This window comes from Ochlerotatus camptorhynchus, unplaced genomic scaffold (genome assembly GCF_037179485.1).
Source record: "Ochlerotatus camptorhynchus isolate MF236.1 unplaced genomic scaffold, CSIRO-AGI_Acam_v1.1 ptg000211l, whole genome shotgun sequence".
Classification (NCBI taxonomy): domain Eukaryota; kingdom Metazoa; phylum Arthropoda; class Insecta; order Diptera; family Culicidae; genus Ochlerotatus; species Ochlerotatus camptorhynchus.
This window is the reverse complement of record NW_027040701.1, coordinates 2,844,956-2,867,610: the sequence shown is the minus strand read 5'-3', so window position 1 is coordinate 2,867,610 and position 22,655 is coordinate 2,844,956. Positions and strand designations below refer to the sequence as shown.

General features: G+C 37.6%; 1 protein-coding gene across 1 annotated transcript; it reads left to right on the top strand.

Moving 5' to 3' along the window:
- The first annotated feature begins 13,113 nt into the window (after nucleotides 1–13,113).
- Nucleotides 13,114–20,283, top strand: LOC135703250 (3,4-dihydroxyphenylacetaldehyde synthase). Its single transcript, XM_065224373.1, has 3 exons — nucleotides 13,114–13,249; nucleotides 18,706–18,940; nucleotides 19,006–20,283. Exons 1-3 carry the CDS (start codon nucleotides 13,161–13,163, stop codon nucleotides 20,245–20,247), a joined length of 1,566 nt encoding a protein of 521 aa, XP_065080445.1. The 5' UTR covers nucleotides 13,114–13,160; the 3' UTR covers nucleotides 20,248–20,283.
- Nucleotides 20,284–22,655: the final 2,372 nt, after the last annotated feature.

The window sequence follows — 22,655 nt, the reverse complement described above, 5'->3', positions numbered from 1 at the left end:
ATCACTTTTACTCATTTACACGAAAAAACTACAAGGGACAGCCCCCCAATGGGGTTGTACGAACAGTTGACGTAGGACTACGCACACATAGTTAACTATTTTGATCGAATGTTATTTAAAAATCCTGATATTATTAGGACATCCGTTGATTTCTTCCGAAGTGCAATAATTGATCAGTGTACATTTTTCGTTTATTACTAATAAGATTCTTTTTCAGTTCATGTGTAATGATTCTTGTGTTAGAAAATATTCCAAACTAACTCTTTCTTTGAAAATTGTGGTGGTTGTTTCGATGGTTTGTGGCTCTGAAAAGAGCCGTTTTGATGTGGAAATAGTTCAAGATCCCACGGAATGACTATTAGACTGATGCAAAATTTGAAATTATCGCTCCAGCGTGGTGGGTGGTACCTTATACCTAACACAATTTCACGACTGTCCTCCACCAAACTGAGCTGATTTTATTGTATGTGATTGGGTCAACCATAAACTAAAGCTCTCTAGTTAAAGTATGGACAATTTTTCGTTTTCGTTCACTCTCTACACGGTAAGAAAAAAGTACCCACGAAAAAAGTTCATGCCATCATAGAGCTCTTCGTTGTGCAGTTTTGTTTTGTTTCGTGCGCAAAAGTTCAAAATGAAGTGCAAAGCAAATCTTTGCAACAATGAACCGAGGAATGGTTTAAATAAATATCTTTCGTTCTTCCGTTGTTCGTGAAATAAATCGGAATTTGGAGTGTGGAAACTGTTTTGTGCTCATAATATTACAATACTTCTCCCTCAAACAACATTATGATGACGTCATGCTCGTTTGGCTACACTAACTGACAGTTCGTTTGGCTACATTATACTTTGTCTGCACACAAAATAGCTCACCCATCACATAATTTCCCGCCGATTTTCTCCTTACTATTGGTGTGATAGAAATATCATCAAAAATAGAACAAGCTTTGATGCAGAAAAGAAAATACCATATTTATAATTCATTAATCACCACTACATTACATTTAGAACATTTTCCAATCTTCTGAAAAACTTTAGAATTGAGAAAATTCAAGAATTTTGAAATAGAGCAATTCCACACACACTGACGAATCGATTTCAATTTTCCCTCTCCGAATTCCATAAAACTCCATTGCGTTAAAACAAGTACATTTTTTTTTCTAAAAGTTTATGTTTCTTCTATTTTGGTCAATTTTGAAGAGTTCCATTGTGTTCATTTAAAAAAAGTTAGCACCTACACTTTTGTTCCAGACGTCATCCGATTAGATGATCCATTTTCGTTCAATGATTAATTAAAAAATTACACTCCCGAAACATGCAAATGTGTTTTGTTCATATCTCTGTCATTTTACGACAAATTTTCTTTATTCTTTAGATATTTAAGAGGTATTGATTGAAACTTACTTTATAAAAATCAAAACCTGGAACTGCGGTTAATTGTTCTTGCTCGAAAATAACGCATTTTAATTGATGTTTACTGCCTTGAAATCATAAAAATAAAACACAACTTAGAGCCGCCAGGAGACTGAACGATCTACAAGTTTCCGATTGTAAAATTACACTTAGCTTGGGATCTGGAATCATAACATTTCTCGATTCCTCAATTACATATTTAAAATCAGCAATATAGTATTTATAAAAAAATGATGGATTCTTGTCATGTATTTGGTCAAATGACTGGACACTATTATGATAAAAAGAAAATTTGGTTTTCAAAAAATATAGTTGATCTTTGACTGCAGTGACATGCTTTTCTAAAAGTATTCCTTAACTAGAAATTGTCTCTATCAGTGGGAGTTCAGTTAAAACCCATTTCAGTTTAGAATCTTTCACAAACGTTCTGTGTCGAGTTCTGTGTACTAACCAATATTGATTATCGAATTAGTGGCATAAGCACAATCAACGGCGTAGGGAGCGGCGAAAAAAAAAATTACTATGGAAAATTTGACCGAATGCCATTTCACCGAAAGCCTTTGTGTTGCTCAGTTTAGCCTGCCCCCATCTGGCTACTCCTATCAGCACAATCAAATTTAGTGAAGCTAACTGGTTCGGTAATATGTTAAAGATTTTGCTGAATCGCTAATCTGCTGATTTAAATTTAACTTCGTCAATTGGGTTGTTCATTTTCGAAAAACATACCGGTTTTTATATATCATCTTAAAGAGCTTCGTTTTGTTACCATAACGATATTTTTATCGATCCCATAGATATTCATACCGATTCTTAAATCAAGATTTATTTTTTTAATTTTTGACACTAAATCCATTAGTTGACAGCTCGTTCCTATACAAAGTCCCACCGAGGGGCGTTAAGATGTCGATTTATTTTTTCTAATGTAATCGCTCTTATTTAAAATAGTTCCAGTGCTCCAAAATTGATGAAATTTTGGATTTCGGCTGCAATTTTAATGCAGATTACGAATATGCACTTACCTCAATACCCCTAAACAACCCAATTAGCGATTAGCGAATTGGGTTCTTTAAGGGTATTGAGGTAAATGCATATTCGTAATCTGCATTTAAAATAGAACCCAAACCCAAAATTTCATCAATTTTGGCACACTGGAACCATTTTAAATAAGAACGATTACATTTGCAAAAATCACCTAATTAGCGCCCCACGGTGTCACTTTGTATGGGAGCGAGCTGCCAATTTGTCAGTTTAGTGTCAAACAGTGAAGTTATTCTTTTGCTTTAAATCATGATTTAAAAATCGAGATGAAAGTGCGTGGGGTTGAAAAAAATATCGTTGTGCTCAGAAAATGAAGCTCTTTCAGATGATATATAAAAACCGATATATTTTTCAAAATTAAAGAACCCAATTAGCGAAAATATGCCCACCCCTACATATTTTCGACCAATTTTAGACGCCCCCATATTGCATACATGTCTGGTTACATTATTACTCGCCGCTTTTTCCTATACCGATTACAATCATCGATTAATTCCCGCAAATGAGATGGAGGCATTTTCGTTAACAAATCATTTAAGGCCATTTTGGCGTTTTATTGGCCTTAGGGTTAGGGTTATCTTGAAGTTTACGGTTGTCAGGTAATGTTGAAGTCTTTGGTCTTTTCAAGTTGTTTTGGCGTGTGAAAGATGATTTTGAAAATTTAAGTCAATTTCGAGTTGGCGTTTCGTAAAAGATTTTAAGATTCATTTTGAACTTTTCTGGCAATGAGGGCGCTTTCCAGACATTATTCATAAGTTGATTTTGCCGTTTTTAAGGTATTAAGGACAAAGTTGATGGAATCCTTCCCCTTCGCATTTTCAGAGATACTAATACAGATGTCTTACTGATTTGGAAATGTAACGCGATGCTTGATTCTCTGTTTAATTAATGTAATGTTTCGTAAAAACAAACCGTCAAGCATCACCAACGAAGTCAGCAACCTGCCAGGGGCATTCAAAGCGAAAATAGCGAAAGCAAAAAAAAAATACATTTGTACACAGCCAAAAGGTTAACGCATCGTTATGATAAATATGCCGACAACGAGACCTGTGCTCGGAAACTCTAGAACTACATCAGAAGTAAGTCTTCTTCTTCTTCTTCGCATTTCAAGCTTATTGCATATCGCATATTAGCTTATTGCGTGCTCTCAACTTATAGCGAATTCGTTTATTATTCAGTTCCAACCTGGATCGGGTATCAAGATTGGGTCTGCTTGTTTTCTGACAAACGTCAGAATTAAGCCAGTCCCCTCTAGGGGAGCAAGACATTAATGTGAAATTTCCTTTTGTGTTTGTTTTTGTGTTTTTTTTTTTAGAAACAAAAGGAGTTAAGAGAACACTTCTTAGGATGTTCAACGAAATTTGAACTTTAGAGTCTAATTGAGGAAAGATTTCATTTAGGAAATGGCAATGTCGAAAATACAATTCAGTTTCTGATCTTTGACTGCTATTCAAATACGACAAGTTTCAAAATCGGATTGGGATGGCACTGATCTGAAATTTCTTCACTTGTTGTTGTTGTTTGTTGAATAACATAGCAACTATTTAATGATGCAATAGCCCTTGTTCGTTGTATCAGCCCGAACTGACACTGTTTCATTTATCAACAAAGCATGTTCGTATGTATATGAGGGACACATGTGAAAATCTCGAATCTTAAAACGTTATTAAAAATTGACAAAATTTAACTCGCAACATAAAAACAATAATTGAAGAGAAAAGTGGAATATGCAAATGAAAGCCCCGGAAGCGGATGGCTGCACTAGCGCGAATAAAAAATAAAGCGTCGAATATTAAGCCATAAAACCCTACAACCTGAACTTGTTCCACGTGAAGGGTAGAGGGAGAGTGATCTGTGAGGAAAAAAACTGAACTGATGATAAAATATTTACTCGCGAACCATTTTTTTTTTGAAATGGTCCTCGATGCCCCCCGGCAGGCTTAACGCATCGTTTCCGTCGTTGAACGGTAGCTTGGGCTTGGGCTGCCATGGGAACTGTGTATGGATAGAAGGGGAGTTGGAAGGCGAGCTGATGCGCACGGGGAATTGCAACGAAGTGTGCACATTTTGGCAGCATGCTACGGAAAAGCAGCAGTAATGCTGGGTGGCTTGCATTTCGAGTTGTGATTTTTTTTATTTACTAACTGCTTAGCTGATAGTTTATTTATATAAAAGAGAAGAATTACTGACATTCAGGGTAATGTGCTACTGTAATACACTCGAATTAATGTTATGGATAATTTATACGTTTAACTTGTTCTTCTTCCTCTCAGATGATGACGCTATGCATGTTTTAATCTTAATGTTCTTTCAATCACTTCTACAGTACTTAACTGAGAGTTTGTGTTTGCATACTATTGTATAGTGTGCAGCAATCAAGATTATACCTATGCTTAAGAAAACGCAGCAAGTTCGCAACTCAAAAAAATACTCGACTGAACCACCAGGAATCGAATTCGTCGCTCCACCATGCTTAGCTTGAAGACTAGACGATTAATTAATTCGGCTTATCGGTGGCTGGACGGCCATGGAATAAAGATCAATTATAGTGTCAAGCATTATTAAACGCTTTTATAATAAAATTCGATCCCGGATGCGTACATATAACATTATTATCAAACACTTTATTAACACCAAACAATTTAACTTTCCAACATGCTTATGGAAGTTATGACAACATCGATACTCTTTTGCATCATCCTACTAGGTTCATAAGTCAACCACTTGAAGCAATCAAAAAATTTCCCCGAAAATTCACTTTCGAACGTGTTTCTTACTCATACGAAACCGCAACAAGCCCAAATTGGCATTTAATAATAAAATCAGTCAACAGCAATCATTATACATGTCTCCTACTTCAGCTCCACCTGGCTGCACTTAGGTGGGTACAAAAACATCAGCGAGCATGAATGAAGGCATAACTACCCGCCAGGATTACCGACCTGCTCAACCCAACCGGTTGACCACATGCACTTGAAAGCGAAACCTCCGATCGTACGTATCTCCATGCATCACCGTCCAACACAACCAACACTGATAATCAAGTTCCTTTCGATAAACTTGGCTACCGCAATGTTGTGACGACCGACGAGACAGTTTTATGGATTTTGGATATTCTTCGGGTGGCCCATTTGCGTATGTATGTTACCTACCTACTTTTAACTGCACAGCAGCGGTAGTACAAATCAGTATCTGGTGGTTTTCCCCACTACGATAATGGTTTCATTAATGAATTCCACGAGGCGCGTGATACAAACCTTAAGATAAAATGAAGACAGCTTTTCCGGTGATTCTCATCGGTTAAAAAATTATGTAATTAGTTTTAAATGTTTTGGACGGTGCTGATCCTTCCAAGAAGCAGGGTGTCTGTTGTGTTTTATTTTTCAAATAGTTTTATTTTTACAGTATGACGCATATTTTTACTGTAGATCGTAATTTAAAATATATTCATATTGAAATAGGTAGGTATATTTGAATAGCTTTAAAATAAAAACTAAGCCACTAGAGCAGTTGCAGGTCAAATCTGCAAAATAATAATTTTTAACTCGATCGTTAACGATTTGCATGCATTTTGGATCTTGCAAACTTTATAAAATATCGCATTTAAAATTTTTAATAGATCGTAACACGAAAATGTCACTTCTAATCGAAATGACGTCTGAAACAAAGAAAATGAAGTCTTTCCTGGAATAAAAATTGGGGCTTGGTTGTCATCGAAACAATACTACCAACAAAATCTCCTCTCCTGTGACTTTTGTGGGGACGCAGAGATAAACACGGTCCCCAACAATGGTAGCTCTAATATTTCTTTCATACTCCCACCTGATTACAAGGACATGGCTGGCGCCATTATTGATCTTTTACATATGGAGTCGCTGAAACTTGCACAATTAGAATGGAAAATCACACCCAGTCCCATTCAGTTGATTCATTGTGCAATTTTACTGATTTTGGTCAATACCGGAGTAGCAACATTTGATATGTGCAGTCAATCTAAGCTAAGCTAAACATTGACGTAGATTAAAAATTTTACTGGAGGAGGCCTAAGGGGTGCCTGTAGCGTTTTTTTGGTTTTGTTAAACTACGGTTAAATAGAAACACTGGAACTGTTATTAAATCAAAAGGCGTCAAGGCTATTTGTTATTTTATTTTCCTGTTGGATACATTTCCACTTCGTCCAATAATATGACCTATTATCAACAATCAATTCGAAACTAACGATTTTAAATTGGCTCACTACTTGACTAGCCTATTGGTCCCAAGCAAACGATTGCCGTATCCCATTCTAGTCGAAATTCTAGTACTACACTATGTTTGTTTTGATTTGCTATGAAATTTTGACAGATAAAATGAGGGGTTCATGGATTTTCTTATGTTTCGAGGGGTGCATCGATTAGCTTGGGACCGAAGATAGTACCAGAGCTGAGCCAAAAAGTTGAGCACGTATCTTCGGGACCTTCTGGTCTTAGAGTTACCTCTATGCTATTATGGCGAAGCTTACAAAGCTTGGTGAAACATTAAAATTTTATTGCATTTATTTCATAAAAACGCTTAGAGGGAGCCTTTTGAACAAGCAATGAAGGTTTTTGTAATGAAATTACATATTGTCTGGATCTCATAAGGATTTTAAAGATCTCAAGCCTAAAATCTGCGAAGTCAAATATAAATAAAAGATCCCGAAATTTGATCAATTATCATAATTTTAAGACTAAGATAAAATGTCATATTGTTCCTTGACTGTAATTGCATAAAAATTCTAGTACAAGAATATTATAAAAAATAAGTAAGAATTTTAATTACTACACCATAACTATGCCTGACAAACATTCATCCTAATTGTTTTCAATATAGAAAAAGATCAAATAACCAGTCACTATCCTGGAGTTTAATTCTTGACAAAATAACTAAATCACCAATCTTCTCTATAGATAATGTGCAAACGTGTCTCGGATTAATCATTCAAGAATCCATCAGTTTCTACTAGGTGGGGTAAAAGTAACCTCCTTGACCGGCAGAATGCGCTGCTACTGCAAAAAAGGTTGTGGTGCTTTGTAGTCCGTTCATATTTAGGCTGACATGCCAAATTTCAGTGCGATACTGTTTTTAGTTTTGTTTTGACAGCTGATTGTTGTCGACGTGTTTGGCATCATGTTGAGTATGGATAAAAACGATTTTCGTTCTCTCATAAAACATTATTTTTTGAAAGGCAAGGCAGCAAAAGAAAAGTTGGATAAATATTATGGGGCTAATGCTCCGTCAGATTACAACGTCAAATATTGGTTTCGAGAGTTTTGTGGTGGCCGCAACTTCACTACCGATCAAGTCCGCAGCGGCAGGCCCTCCGATGCGGTTACAGAGGACAATGTCAAAAAAATACATGAAAATTTGAAACGGACTTACAGTCCATGTTTCATTAAGAACCCTATTTGTGGAATTAATTTGCGCCTTAGAAATAGGCAACCAAAGTGCTCGAATCAGTAGGTAAGGATGGTATGGGGAGTAGCATGTCATTTAATTGATCAGACCTTAAAGAAAATTTTAATACGAATATTTAGAATCAAGCACGATAGAACCGGAATAAAAATGAAATTTGGAAAAAATAGGCTTCTGATCAAGGAAAGAGCACCGACTCGATCTTTCCCGTTCAGACCGCCGAACTGTAAAGTCGTAAATCAAAAATTTTCAAAGTGTATCTAGAAGCTAATCGAAACCAAGTCTAAGTGATTGTGAAAAACAATTTAAATAGTCTAACTTGTTGACATTAAATGAAAAGCTAATATAAAATCGTGAGTCATAAAAACGTGGGTTTAGAAACTTCTAAAAAGGAAGCGCAACCATAAAATTGAAACTACGCGAGTCACCATACGTGGTCGCGTCCATTGTTGGGATATTGGCGACAGATTTATCGGGCCGCTGGTGTGAGCTGCCGCCATCTTGAAGTAGCTAAATCAGCACCCAAAGCTATCCATGTGCTGTTGATCGGACTGGGGCGATCCCCTGGGTTTATTCTTCGTCTCGTGGCTGCGTGCCGCTAAGAATAACCTCAGAGTGCGTGGTCATCGGAAAGGATAGTTCGACCTCGCGAGCACCACCCGTTACCACGTGGTTGCCACAATCCGCGAGTAGTCTGTCTGGGGAAAGTTAGCCACTGCCAGAGTGAATCGTCCAGACTCACGTCCCGGGTAAAACTCAAGAACCAGTCCTGATCAGATCCTAGCTCTCCCAGTGTACACCTCCGTCACCCTAAGGAAGCCGAGAGTCCCCTTTCGGGTGGTATAGAACGCTGTCTTGGCGCCAAGTCGCCCTTTCGCACTCACCGCCCGGTCATCGGAGTCGGTAATCCACCGGCTCGCATCGTCCGGACACACGTGGCGATAGTCGAGACACCCGTGATCGACGAGCGACGACGGCGTCCACCACCAACCCACTCCGTGGCTGGTGAAAGGTAATCCAACGATCGACGGACGCTGTAAGTACCTGAACCATTTCTTTAGTACCCACACGAACACATTCCACCTCCAGTAGGGAAGACAGTTTATAGTAGTAGGGGAAGAAAGGGGAGAGGGGATTTAATCCCAGGTTGACTCACGTTTAGGGACCAGATACATGGAATGACGTCACAGTTAGGAGAAGGTAGGGCGAGAGAAATGTTTAATAGTTACAATACAGATATCAAACTTAACAAATAGACATTGGAGATAAACATATTGCATGAATGGAAGTACAAAAAAAAACTTTTTATTGTTTTTGTCTCAATAAACACTATGCTTTTCGTTTCAAATTAGTGAATTAATTTGGGGAGAATTTATGGGAAAGGATATTGGGAAGTTGGTTGAAGGTTTAGCACATCCTTAGAGGTGGATTCTGCTGTAGGGTTGGACAAACAGCTAGCAGGGCAAACCGATCTGAGTTCTGACAGACGACTCTCGTCGTCTGGCGCATAAGTCAGAATTTTTGGAGGCCCTACCAGGATCCTCCTTAAAAATTTCATGGTGTTGGCTGACCGGAAAGTGACGGTACGCGAGCTAGCAGATACCGCACAGATTAGTACTGAGCGCACTTGCCATATTTTGGGCGAGATTCGGCATATGATAAAGTTATCCTGCCGCTGGGTGCCACGCAAGCTTACTCCGGACCAAAAACACGAACGCGAGATCACTTCGAAAGAGTATTTGGACTTGCTGATGTGGAATCGAGTGGACTTTTGACGTCGATTGGTAACTGTTGATGAAACCTGGATCCACTATTACACCCCATAGAATAGAATAAGTGCCCGGCAATGAAATGAAGCCGGCACGAGTGCACCGAAGCGGCCGAGGGAGGCTCGATGGGTCGGAAAGGTTATGGCGTCAGTTTTCTGGGATTGTCTTCGTGGACTACTTCGAAAATGGAAAAAAAAAACCATCAACAGCGAGTATCACTGTGCATTATTGGAGCGATTGAAGACCGAAATCGCTGCAAAACTGCCTAACATGAAGCGAAAAAAAAATTGTTTTTGTAAGACTTGCGGCTAAAATTGCTTCCGCATCCACCGTATTCACCCGATTTGGCTTCCTCAGACTATTATCTCTTCGCAAATCTCAAAAGATGGCTCATCAATAAAAAAAAATCAACTCACATGAGGAAATCATCGACGCCGGGAGGAGTATTTTGCAGACCTTCCGGAAAAATACTTTTCGGATGGGATCATGAAGTTGGAAAATCGCTGGAATTTCATTCCCAAGGAGGTTACTTTTCACTGGGGTAGTTTTGAATACTTTCTGATCAACATGCAGCCTTCAATGAATATACGAGAGACTTAATTTGTATTTTCTAACAGTTGGAGATCTTCAGAACTTGATCATTCAGAAGTCTTGAAAAATATCCAATGAACTAAAGTTCATATTAGTAAACTAATATCTTCGTCTATCTGAAGATCTTTTGAATATTACCTGCTGGTTAAGAAGGATGTCTGAAAGAATATGCTGTAAACTTTCAAGAAGTTCGTTAAGCTTTTTTGAAGTAAGATCTCTGACAAACTGTAACGAAATTCCCTGAACTGAAGCGAAGTTCCCTGTTGATCTATTTTTAGATCTTCTACAAAATTCCCTGCACTTATATGAAATGTTGTGCAGCTTCACAAAATGCTACAAAATTGCCAAAACTTCTACAAAGTTTGCTGCTCTTCCACGTTTCTCGATGATTTTGAACTTGTACGTAGTTCCCTGAACTATTCCAAGCTCATGAGGCTTCAAAAAAGTATACCGAAATTATCTGCAGATCCTCGAACAATAATGCGGTCACTTGAAATTAAATAATGTTTAATTTCTACGAAGATCCCAAAACATAAATAGAGTTCCCACTTCTACGCAGTTTTCTGAACGTTACCAAAGCTTTTCCAAAGTTCCCAGAATTTCTACTAAGTTTTGTTAATTTCTACGGTATTCTGTGATATTCTTAGAAGTCCTTAAAGTTTTACGAAGTTGCCTGAGGTAAAAGAAAAATCCTGAACTCTTGGTCAATTTGTTGAGCTTGAAGACGTATCGACGTATGCTATCGATTAAATGTCAATATAATATAAATTCTCCACATTGTTTCTTCTAGTTTAGAACATTAAGAAAAGAAGACTTTTATAAAAATCAATAAAAATTAGAACTACTCTCGAAACTGCTTGACAAAATACCGGTGTATAAAAAAAACATTCAATTTCTCGGCACGGGTTAGCTGCGCCAATCTAGCTAAGCAAAGCAACTTTCCTCCACCGTGAACGAAGAGATGAACCAGCCTCTGGCTGAAAGTCTCGCTAATAAAGATAACCTAACCTAACCTCCACCGTGAACATTTTCATCGAAAAGATTTTTCAGTTTATATTTTTAATGGATTGCTGAGATCATTTAATTAAAAAATAATAATCTACAATACTTGGTTCATGATCTATGGATTTCCAAAGTGTGTGAATTTCAAAAATATCAGAAATGTTTAACCAACATCTTTTTTTTTTATAAAACTCAAGACCGGTAATAGACACCACTCTGAAATTTTCGCTTATGATACGATGTATTGAAGCATGAAAAAAATCATTACAAAAATTTTCCATAAATTTAATGATTTGTTTTCTTGATTTTCCTTCACCGCGAAAATGTTTGTGGAAAATATATTTCAAATCATATTTTCCAAGGATTTCTGAGATAATTTCCTTATCATTTTATTGCACAAAATTATTTCTACAATGCTTGTTTCATGAGTTATACATTTTCAAAGTACGTGATGTTCGGGAAAATCCAAAAACTTCATCTAATAATTTCTGGAAAAATTAGCCACCCAGATTTTTTTTTAAATGTTCTACCTTTGAGAAAAGTTTATCGTTTTATCGTATATTTTTTAATGAATTTTTCGGGTTGAAAAATTTCTCGACTTCTCTATGGGAATAGAGAATAATTGTACTTTCCACACAATTATACTAATGCAAAAATGGTACAGGCATCGAAAGCTTTCAATTAACAACTGTGGAAGGGCATCTAAGTAGAACAGCAAGTTTAGAGCACGCAATAAGCTAATATGCGATAAGCAATAAGTTCGAAATGCGAAGAAGAAGAAGAAAAAGAAGAAACAAATACAGGATTTTAGTTGTAACATCAATAAGTACGTTCATCAAATACTTAAATAAATGTCAATTAATAAAGAATTTATTTAAAAAAAATATAATAGAAACGATTTTTAAAAATCATTGTTTTTCAGGAGAAACGAGCAGGTGCAAGGGGTAAGCCGAACTGTCCTGAAAATGCTTTGATTCTGCGGCAGGTTTGATTCTCGGTATGGACAAGAAATTAATCCAGGCTACAGGCCTGTGCAAAATTCCTGTTGGGATATAATAGTCTTGAAGAAGACGGAGAAATAGCATCAAACAAGATTGAGCATTTATTATAAACATAACCACCCTAGCAACATTTCCATACTCACACAATGGCGACAATCATACAGTTGGAGAATCCTCTTCAGATCGCAATTGCATCACTCGTCTCGCGCTCCACTCGAGATGATCTAGTCACTTGAGAGGGCATTAGAGAAGCCACAAATTGATTCTTTCTCGAAGTTGACGAAGCTGACACTGACGACATGATGATGATGATGATGTTCCAGGAGTTGTAACTCTTGTTCTCACCGCTCTGCAGATGATGATCAAAGCGTATTGTTTGCTTTTTATCATTTTCTTCTTCGGGGGCTCTTATGGCTATCTTCGGACGGCTCGTGGCTGATGATATTTACCTGTCGCGACCGAATTGTTTAGGTCCCTTCCGGTGTTAACAACAGTGTAGATACAGCATCCTCAGCTTGTGGCTCGACCAACTTTGATGGGCTTGTATAATGTTGCAGATCGTCTGCTGACAGCAGTTTATACATAACTTGTTACGATGGTGGTGAGCGAAAGAAAGTGTTGAGGTCGGGCGCGTTGTGTTTTTTGGGGGTCTCGGCGATGCGTGCCCAGTCAGCGGTTCTTTGCATAAATACCACTAGGATGGGGTGGCTTTCGGTCAGTCTGTGGTCAAGTTCGGTTGCGTTCGCGTTACAAGCATACGATTCAGGATGGTCATTTTGGTGGTATGGTGATTGAGCAATAATAAGGATATTTAGTGATAGGTTAAAAGTGCTGTTGGAATCATTGGACTGTTGGATACAAGCTGTTTGGATACATTTTAATCGTAAAGTGTTCAGATTAGTAAGAAGAAACGATGGCTAATATGGACATTAATGAGTTTCGGGAGTTCGGAAAAGCAGCGATCGACTTTGTAGCCGATTATTTGGTGAACATCAGAGAAAGGTATGCGGATTGAAATCTCTGGACAGTGTGGCATTGGAGTGAAATCAACCCTGTTTAGAATGCAATATGAATGCTGTTAATTGAAATAAAGACTGGTGTGGTAATGACTAGGCTAACTTGTTTTTTGTATACGTTGCAAACAAATAACAAGAGCAGTGTGTTGACTGTCGCTTATGATTTAATGTTGGTGCAATTTTCGGTTAGGATGTCAAGAAAAGAAGCGACAGCAATTTTTTAATGTGAATATAGACAATACAAAACGAGACTAAATCTGAAACATCAGGCAATGTTCATAAAATGTATAATGTCATACTTTTTTATTTTCAGGATTTGAATAATGTTGGCATTGACTTTTTTTTTCACCCAGTATATTTTATGTTGTTTTGAGATACAATAATACGTTTTCGAAAAAAAAGTGCTGAATCAACAGATATCCTATGCACCTTTAATTTAAAGAATTTATTAAATAAAAGTTTTGTTTAAAATCAATACTATTTTCAATAGTTGCACAGCTGAATTATCACGACCTCTCTTAGCTGAGTTGGTTAAGGCGTAGCTATAAAGCAAGACCATGCTGAAGACGGCTGCGTTCGGTTCCCGGTCTGGTCAAGTAATTTTTCGGATTTAAAAACTCCTTGACTTCATTGGGCATTGTACTTGCTACACAATTATGCTAATGAAAAAAAATGGTACAGGATAAGAAAGCCCTCCAACAAAATGACAAAATGTTTCCTCTTCAAAATTGCTTGAACATACCTCAGCTACAACTTTGCTGAACAAGATGTCTGGAATATCAAAAGTAAAAAAAAATTAGTTTTTGAATATAAATTATTTGAGGGCTATCCTAATGTTGACAACCACCAATAGAAGGGTCATTTCAAGCACAGAAACTTCACCTAAGACTACTGATCCTGCTAAACTTTCATTCTGGATTACTGTGCAATGGTCTTAAAGCCGTATTTAGGAAGACAACAATGTTTGCGTCTTATCTTTTAGTTTTAGGCAATGGTTTGTTAGAAAAAGTTTTTACATTTGTTTAGCCAATCTTTTAATGTGAGTGAAACTAGAGTTGTATCTATGATTAGTGAGTTCTAAATATCAACTTTATTTTTTTAGATAGATCGGCGTATTGATCGTTGATAAACAATTAATTTGAAGCAACCATGCTGAAGAAAACAATTTTATGTTTTTAATGATTTACGTGTTATACGTGTGTTTATTTTGTACAAATTAGTTAGGGTGACCCCCGATGAGGATTCATTTTACCAAATAAAACTTGTGTATGTGGTAGGATAGACATATGGATGAGCGTTTATAATTCCATAAACTCATTAAAAAGTAACATATTGTCAGAAGTGATGCTTTAGGATTAACCATTAAATGTAGTAAAACGCCTGAATGTATACTATCTCTTACTTTTGTATAGAAATGATTCTGTGCATTCTCTTTAAACATTTATTTTTTATTTTTTTTATTTTGTCAGCAAAAACGTAAGAACGTAAAATTATATTTACTGGGATGTAATGTGATTTTTACAGATACCTTATATGTCTTATCGTTGTGGAAATTTAATGCAGGAATACAGTGGTTTTGTCCTGATAGGTGGATTAGTTTTCATCTCCTGTGATTCAAAAAGGGTTTGTCCACCATATTTAATGTGTTACACAATTTCGATACTATAATATTGTTAATCCAGCTAATCCAGTAAGTTGAAAAGTCGTCTAGTTCATAAGTTCATGTCTAATATTCCAACAGTTTTTATATTGCACCTGGAGATCCCACATTGAGTATCTGAGACGAAAATGCCAACAAAGGATCAATTTTCTCCGAACAATTACCGGAACGTGGTGGGGAGCCCATCCGCAAGATCTTCTAACGTTGTACCGGACAACGATTTTATCGGTTTTAGAATACGGTAGTTTTTGTTTCCAGTCGGCGGCTAAAACTCACATCATCAAACTGGAACGTATCCAGTATCGTTGTCTTCGTATCGCGTTAGGATGCATGCACTCGACTCATACGATGAGTCTAGAAGTGTTGGCGGGCATGTTGCCACTATCGGATCGGTTCTCGGAATTGTCCCTCAGGCTCCTCACCCGTTGCGAAGTTATGAACCCACTGGTAATCGAAAACTTTGAAAAGCTTCTTGAGCTGAACCCTCAAACTCGTTTTATGTCATTGTACTACGTGTACATAACACAGGATGTCAGCCCTTCACAGCATAATCCTCATCGTGTATGCTTCTCCGACTTCGGCAATTCAGTTAGTTTTGATTTATCAATGACGCAAGAGATTCGCGGAATCCCAGAGCATCATCGTTCCATGATTGCTCCGTCAATTTTCGCTGCAAAGTTTGGCCAAGTTGATTCCGCAAGATCGTTCTTCACAGATGGATCACTAATAGAGTCGTCCGCTGGTTTTGGTATTTTTAACGAATTTCATAGCGCCTCTCGAATGCTTCAAGCTCCTTGTTCCGTATATGTTGCTGAGCTGGCGGCAATACATTATACGCTAGAAACGATCGCCTCACTTGCACCAGATCATTATTTTATTTTTACGGATAGTCTCAGTTCTGTCGAGGCTATTCGCTCTATGAGGCCGGTAAAGCACTCCTCGTATTTTCTCATGAAAATACGAGAGCTTTTAAGTGCTTTATCTTTAAGATCTTTTGTCATCACCTTTGCATGGGTCCCATCTCATTGCTCGATTCCGGGCAATGAGATGGCTGACTCACTTGCTAAGGTGGGCGCTATGGAAGGCGATATTTACGATCGACAAATCGCCTACGATGAATTTTTCTTCATTTATCGTCAACAGTCACTCGTCAGCTGGCAGAATAAGTGGAGTGAAGGGAGTTTGGGACGATGGCTATATTCGATCATCCCTAAGGTGTCGAAGAGTTCTTGGTTCAAGGGGTTGGATGTGGGTCGAGACTTCATTCGTATGATGTCTCGCCTCATGTCCAATCACTATTCGTTAAACGCTCACTTGTTCCGTGTTGGGCTGAGGGACAGCAATCTCTGTGAATGTGGACAAGGTTACCAGGACGCAGATCACATTATTTGGTCATGTGCTGAGCACCGCGGAGTCAGATCCGAGTTGTACGATTCCCTTCGGGCTCGAGGTAGACAACCTAATGTTCCAGTTCGGGATATTTTGGCTAGACGCGATCTGGAGTTTATGAAACTCATATATGTTTACTTTAAGAATATTAACATTAGATTGTAAGTTTTATTAACCTTGTGTTCGGTTTGTATTTTGTATGTGTGTGTGTATTTTTTTTGTAGATTTGTTTCTGTAATAATTGTATAATTACAGAGTTGATATAACGTCGATAGGATTAAGTATTTGTTTTAGAAATAGTGAAATTTTTGAATCATAAATCATATTCCAAATCTCCTTTTCCCTCTCCCGATCCAAACAATTGTCATCCACTAACCTCGAGAAGACCGCGAGTAATCGGTTCCAATCCTTTAATTTTAGATTTAAGACATTTATAATGTGTAAAGAAAATGATAACTTGGCTCTGTAAAGTTTATTCGAATGAGCCTGTACAAATAAAGTAATTAACAAAAAAAAAAAAAAAAACAGTTTTTATGAGCCGCTATTATTTATGGGACTGAGTTTAATCGTACCATAAGCTTTAAATTAGATGTACACAGTATTGGCCTAGTAAGATTTGAATGTAACTGTTGTAACTGTTTTCCTGCACTCACTGCACCCAGTGTACCTTTTATATTTTTCAAATGAACTATATACTCTATGGCTCTCACAAATTTTTGACAAGAAAATGCAACTGCAGTATAGACCCACTTTTTCAGTGGACTTATTGCACCAAAGTATATCTTAATCTTAATTCTTAAACATCAATCTTGAAGATCAGTGAGGACGATTTGGATATTCGTTTATGCCAAATTATTGAAAGATTAAAATCTGATGCGTGGAGGGGCTGAAAAAACCGGGTCATTACAGTAATAAAATAAACAAAATAGGGGAATTTACGTATTCTCTGCAACCTAAGCAGCGATCATCTTTCTGTAGTCTTTTTCTCTAAGGAACGCACACATATGCATTATTGGTTTGTTTACAATCTTTTGCTGCCAGCTGCTCTAACAATTTCATTCGAAAGAATTGCCAAAAACTGTTTTGAAACGCTTTTACAAAGCTCCAATCTTCTCTAGTGAGAGCGACTATTGTGGGCAACATCTTTTTATTCGGCAACCTTTCTATTTGAGCTGCGTGTTAAACGGCTGTGCTTTCATCGGCAGCTCGAAATCAGCAGCATTTTGTAGTGCGTGTGTTTCATTTCAAGAAAACCCTGCTAGATTACTTTTTCTCAGTGGGAAAAATGTAATCAAATTGAAGCTGAAAGCCTAAAAAATCGTTTGAATGAATTCAGCGAAGTGTTTTCGTGAGAAAATCCAGCGAAATTAGCGTTTTAATTTGGGTTGCCGAAAATAGTACGTCATGCCGAAGCCGTCATTTCCCTACTTGTTTATTTTTTAGATATGATCATATAAAGCGAACGTGTTTTTTTTTTAAACTAAAATCGTTTCTTTCTTTCCAACCAAAAAGAGTTACCAACTTTGTTGCTTGAGAAAAAATTGCCCCATCAATGTTATAGATGTGCCTAGAATTATTTGCCCTATTGATTGTTTAGGGGCCACCCTAACTAATTCGCTGAAATCCAGTATAACTAGAACTATGCCAATAAGAAATAGAAAAAGGGTCTGTCCAAAAATGTTGCTAAATAAATTATTTTATTTCTAACGTACGCCGGCCTATCTCAAATGATTTTTATCATCCACTAACCATAGGAAGCACTCTAATTTGCTTCGCATGATAAAAATGAAAAAAACTTTCTCGAAGACACCTTTAACATAAAATTAATGGTTGAGGCTCGAATAGGGTATGGCACTACTTCACCATACTTCACTTCGCTTCGGCACACAAATCGGTAATTATACATCCACGTAAATGATGGTTGTAGCCGATTTTCTTAATTGTTTTTGATAATTGTATGACGATGTAGAGATTCACTCTATTAGGAGAGCGATAGAACCAGATACATGTTATGGACGTAATTTTGCCTATGTACCATATATTCAACATGGCGTTCAATGTTTTTGTTTTGATTTTTTTTGATCATCGTAAAACAGCAGAATTTACTAGGCTTCCAATTATCAGATTATTGTTGCTCAGTACTCATTGCCTTGAAAAAAATATTGAAAATAGATCGTAACTATGATTTTTATATCGAAATTTCAAAACTAGTCCAATGAACTCAATGAGCCCTTTGCCCCGTTGCACCAGATTTCTGGTAAACCAACCAGAAAGCGAGGTAGATGGGTTATATATTAGATTTGACAGGCCCTGAACAAAACCGTCAATTCACGCCACAATATTCAGTCAATGTTTCATACTACTAATGCTCTTCTTACGTTATTTATTTGTAGAGATGTTCTGCCATCCGTGGAACCGGGCTACCTGCACGATTTGCTTCCGAACGCAATCCCTGAGAAAGGTGACGATTGGAAATCAATCATGGAGGAATTCAAACGATTCATTGTACCGGGTCTCACGCACTGGCAGTCGCCACACTTCCACGCATTCTATCCATCACAGACATCCTACTCGTCGATTGTGGGCGAAACACTTGCCGCCGGTTTGGGAGTCGTTGGTTTCAGTTGGGTAAGTTGCTCAAAGGATTTTTAACAAGATTTGGCTTATTAGTTTCGATTATTTATTTTTTTTAGATCTGCAGCCCCGCGTGCACCGAGCTGGAAGTCATTATGATGAACTGGTTGGGTCAGTTGTTAAATCTACCGAAGTGCTTCTTGAATTGTGACGAAGGCAATGGTGGGGGAATCATTCAGGGATCGGCAAGTGAATCGATCTTCATTGCGGTGCTGGTGGCCCGAGAGCAAGCCGTGCGTAGATTGAAGAAAGAACATCCTGAGCTGACCGAAGCCGATATTCGAGGACGATTGGTTGCCTACACTAGTGACCAGAGCAACAGTGCTGTGGAGAAGTCAGGAATACTGGGAGCCATCAAAATGCGGCTACTGCCAGCCGACGAAGATTGTGTGTTGAGAGGAACGACGCTGATAAATGCCGTTGAAGAAGACAAATCTAATGGTCTGTTTCCGGTGGTAATGGTCGCTACGCTGGGAACTACTGGAACATGCGCTTATGACAATCTGGAAGAAATCGGACCTTATTGTAACGAAAACAAAATTTGGCTTCACATAGACGCGGCCTATGCTGGCGCATCATTTTGTCTGTCGGAGTACGCTTGGATCAAAAAAGGACTCGAAATGGCTGATTCATTGAACTTCAATCTACACAAGTGGATGTTCGTGAACTTCGATTGCTGTGCCATGTGGTTCAAGGATGCCTCAAAGATCACGGAAGCTTTTAGTGTAGATCGCATATATCTACAGCATCAGTATCAGGGCATGAGTAAGGCACCTGACTACCGCCACTGGCAAATTCAACTCGGTAGACGCTTCCGCTCATTGAAGGTATGGATCACATTGAAAACTATGGGGGCCGAGAAGATCCGGGAATTGATTCGGTTCCACATAAGTCTTGCCCAGAAATTTGAAGCTTACGTACAAGCGGATCCACGATTCGAAGTCACGTCATCCACATTGGCACTGGTATGCTTCCGTCTGAAGGGAGAGGACAGCATTTCGAAACAGTTACTTGAGAATATCACCCAGCGTAAGAAGATATATATGATCCCTGCAACGTATCGGGGCAAATTTATTCTGCGTTTCATGATCGCTGGAATTGATCCACAAGTTGAGGATATAGATTACGCGTGGAAAGAAGTCAAAACTCAGACCGATTTACTATTGGGTGTCGATGATAATGGAAATAACGTTTCGATAAAGGATCTGATTCAACAGGAACTGTTTGAAAAAGAAAAACCCATTGAAAAGATTACTGAAAGTTTGAACGGACTTGTTTTGCCTAATGAAAAGGTTCAGTGAATGGCGTTGATTGAATAATTAGCAATGAAGTACTTATGTATAACTTAAGTATCGAATAGTTTAAGTCTCAACCTTTGCGAACGTGTTTTCTTATGTTATTCAACCCTTTTTAATAGTTGTTAAGTGTCAAGAAACAGTGAATGGATATTGTTTTCATGAATCTAGCTGCTTAACTCGAGCAACACGGTGAATAGAATAGAAGATATATCTAAATAAACCCAAGATTATAAGTTACATATTATTCAACGAATAAAAATTTAAATCATTGAAAACATTTTGAACATTATCCAATTTTCTTCAACCACGAAACCCATCTTCAAAATGAAAGTTCTAACAAGCATAAATAAAACATCCTTCGCAATCCATGTGGAATTGCTATAGCTCCAGCAGAGTCAGAAGCCCTTTCTTTGCTTATCATTAAAACCCTTCACCGCAATCAACTTTTTCAGGGCACGAACGAGAATTCTTCGGATTCAGATTAAACATCCACTCTTACGACGACGAGTGAGCAAATGAGCTTTCAATCAACATCAGTTCCAATTCCATCGGTAAGCAACCGGAATCAGAAATCCGTTAATACCATTTCTTTGCAAATATTCAGCTACAAAATAGACGCCGACTGGTCGACATCATCATCATTGGCAGTCACCTTTCTGCTCTGACAGCTATGTTCAGTTTTTGCCGGAATGCTTTAGCTCTACAGCTCAGTAGTGACAAACGCTTATTGCGCTTTTCCAAGTTTCCATTCTTCTACACGCTGATACAGCAGTTGATGGTGTTGATGATGGTGAAACAACAGAGACTTGACACATTGCTGGTGAGACATGGAGCAGATAGGCGAAAAGAGTGAATGATCCTTGCTAATGGCGTAGCGAGGGTCATTTTAAGATATCAGTGCTACACGCAAAACAAATATCTCTTACATCCAATGTAAGGTTGGATTTATTTCAGCCTCTGCATATGTTTCATACAAAAAATATAATGGACTACAGCATACAAGCCAGTATGTTTTAGATTGTATGTTTTCGTTCAAACCTTAACGAAAAATAATCTATCATAAAAATATTACAATTATTTTAAAAACCATCCTGAAATCACATTACAGAATCAGTTTATGTCACGAAACATTGCAAATTCTGCATTATTTTTATGTAAATCTGATAGATTCCATATACCTACATCTCTTTAATGAGATATGTAGAGTTTGGAAAAATAGTAATTATAATTTTTAAATTTGAAATAATGATCCATTTTATTTTAATTATTGTTAGCATAATTTAAAATGAATTATTTGATAAAGCACCGAGATTCGAGTCTGACTGTTTATATGTTATTGAATAATTTTGATAAATTTTAAAGAGCACGTGTGAAATTAGCAAACTTTAGGGATTGGGAATGTAAGTGTACATCCAATAAATGCAAATTAAGTCCCCAAAGTAAAATAATGAATAAAGAGGAAATGTTTCTAGTACGCTATGACGAAAAATGGCAGTAGAGTAGACCGTGGAAAAACTAAATGTTGACTAATAAACCCTAGTAGGCTAGTAGTACTCTTGTCACAAATCGGTTGTAGGAATTTTTCTCCGACTTATTTCAGTCATGAACAACTTTCTACAACTTTTCGTGACGGGGGTGTGTTACATGCGAACTGCTCCGAAGGAAGGGCGAAAGAGGAAGAAATATCCCCGGTAGACTTCCTGACAGAAAAAGGCAGTGGAGTGGCCGGGAGCGATAAATAAATAAATATCGAATAGAAATAATAATCTTCCGGCAAATGGCCGGAAGACTGGCAAAAATCATGTTTTTTTACAAATAGAGGAAACTTAATATTGATGAAAATGATGGTACAGTAAGGGCCTGATTGAGACAACACACAATTTTGAACTTTTTTGCATTCCACAACTTCACATTTGTCCATAAAGGTTATGAAAAATCTTAAATGTATGTTCCTAAGTGCAGAGCAAAAGCAAATTGAAGACATGGGAGACGTGTTGCCAAATCCAGACCCATACTGTATTATTGAAGCTTGACAGTGATGAACGAGTAGGCGAATTTAAATTTGAAGGTTGGATATGATCAATATGATGTTTTTTAATGACAAAGTTGAGGAAGTTATCCCCAATGTTGAATTGATAACATTATTGAAGTCAATTGTAATGTTGAAATAGATGGTATTATCGATGGTGATGGTGATTAATATAGAAGGTCTAGTATAAAACAAGAGCGGATTCAAACAAACTGCCTTGCCAAACTATGCCTAGGTAGTTTATAGCAACACTGCCAATGCAATCAAGATAGGTTCTGCTCGATTGGCTCTGTCTGACAGTTAGTTTGGCTCAGAACCAACCAGTTCACTCCTCTCTTATGCACAACCCTCTCAAGTGCTCAAGAAGGCGACTGCAATGTTA

Bases quoted from the DNA above. Each gene is read 5' to 3' on its own strand.
- LOC135703250 (XM_065224373.1), top strand. From the start codon at position 13,161: ATGGCTAATATGGACATTAATGAGTTTCGGGAGTTCGGAAAAGCAGCG. The intron at 13,250-18,705 runs GTATGCGGATTG...ATTTATTTGTAG, and splicing joins TTGGTGAACATCAGAGAAAG to AGATGTTCTGCCATCCGTGG. The intron at 18,941-19,005 runs GTAAGTTGCTCA...TATTTTTTTTAG, and splicing joins GAGTCGTTGGTTTCAGTTGG to ATCTGCAGCCCCGCGTGCAC.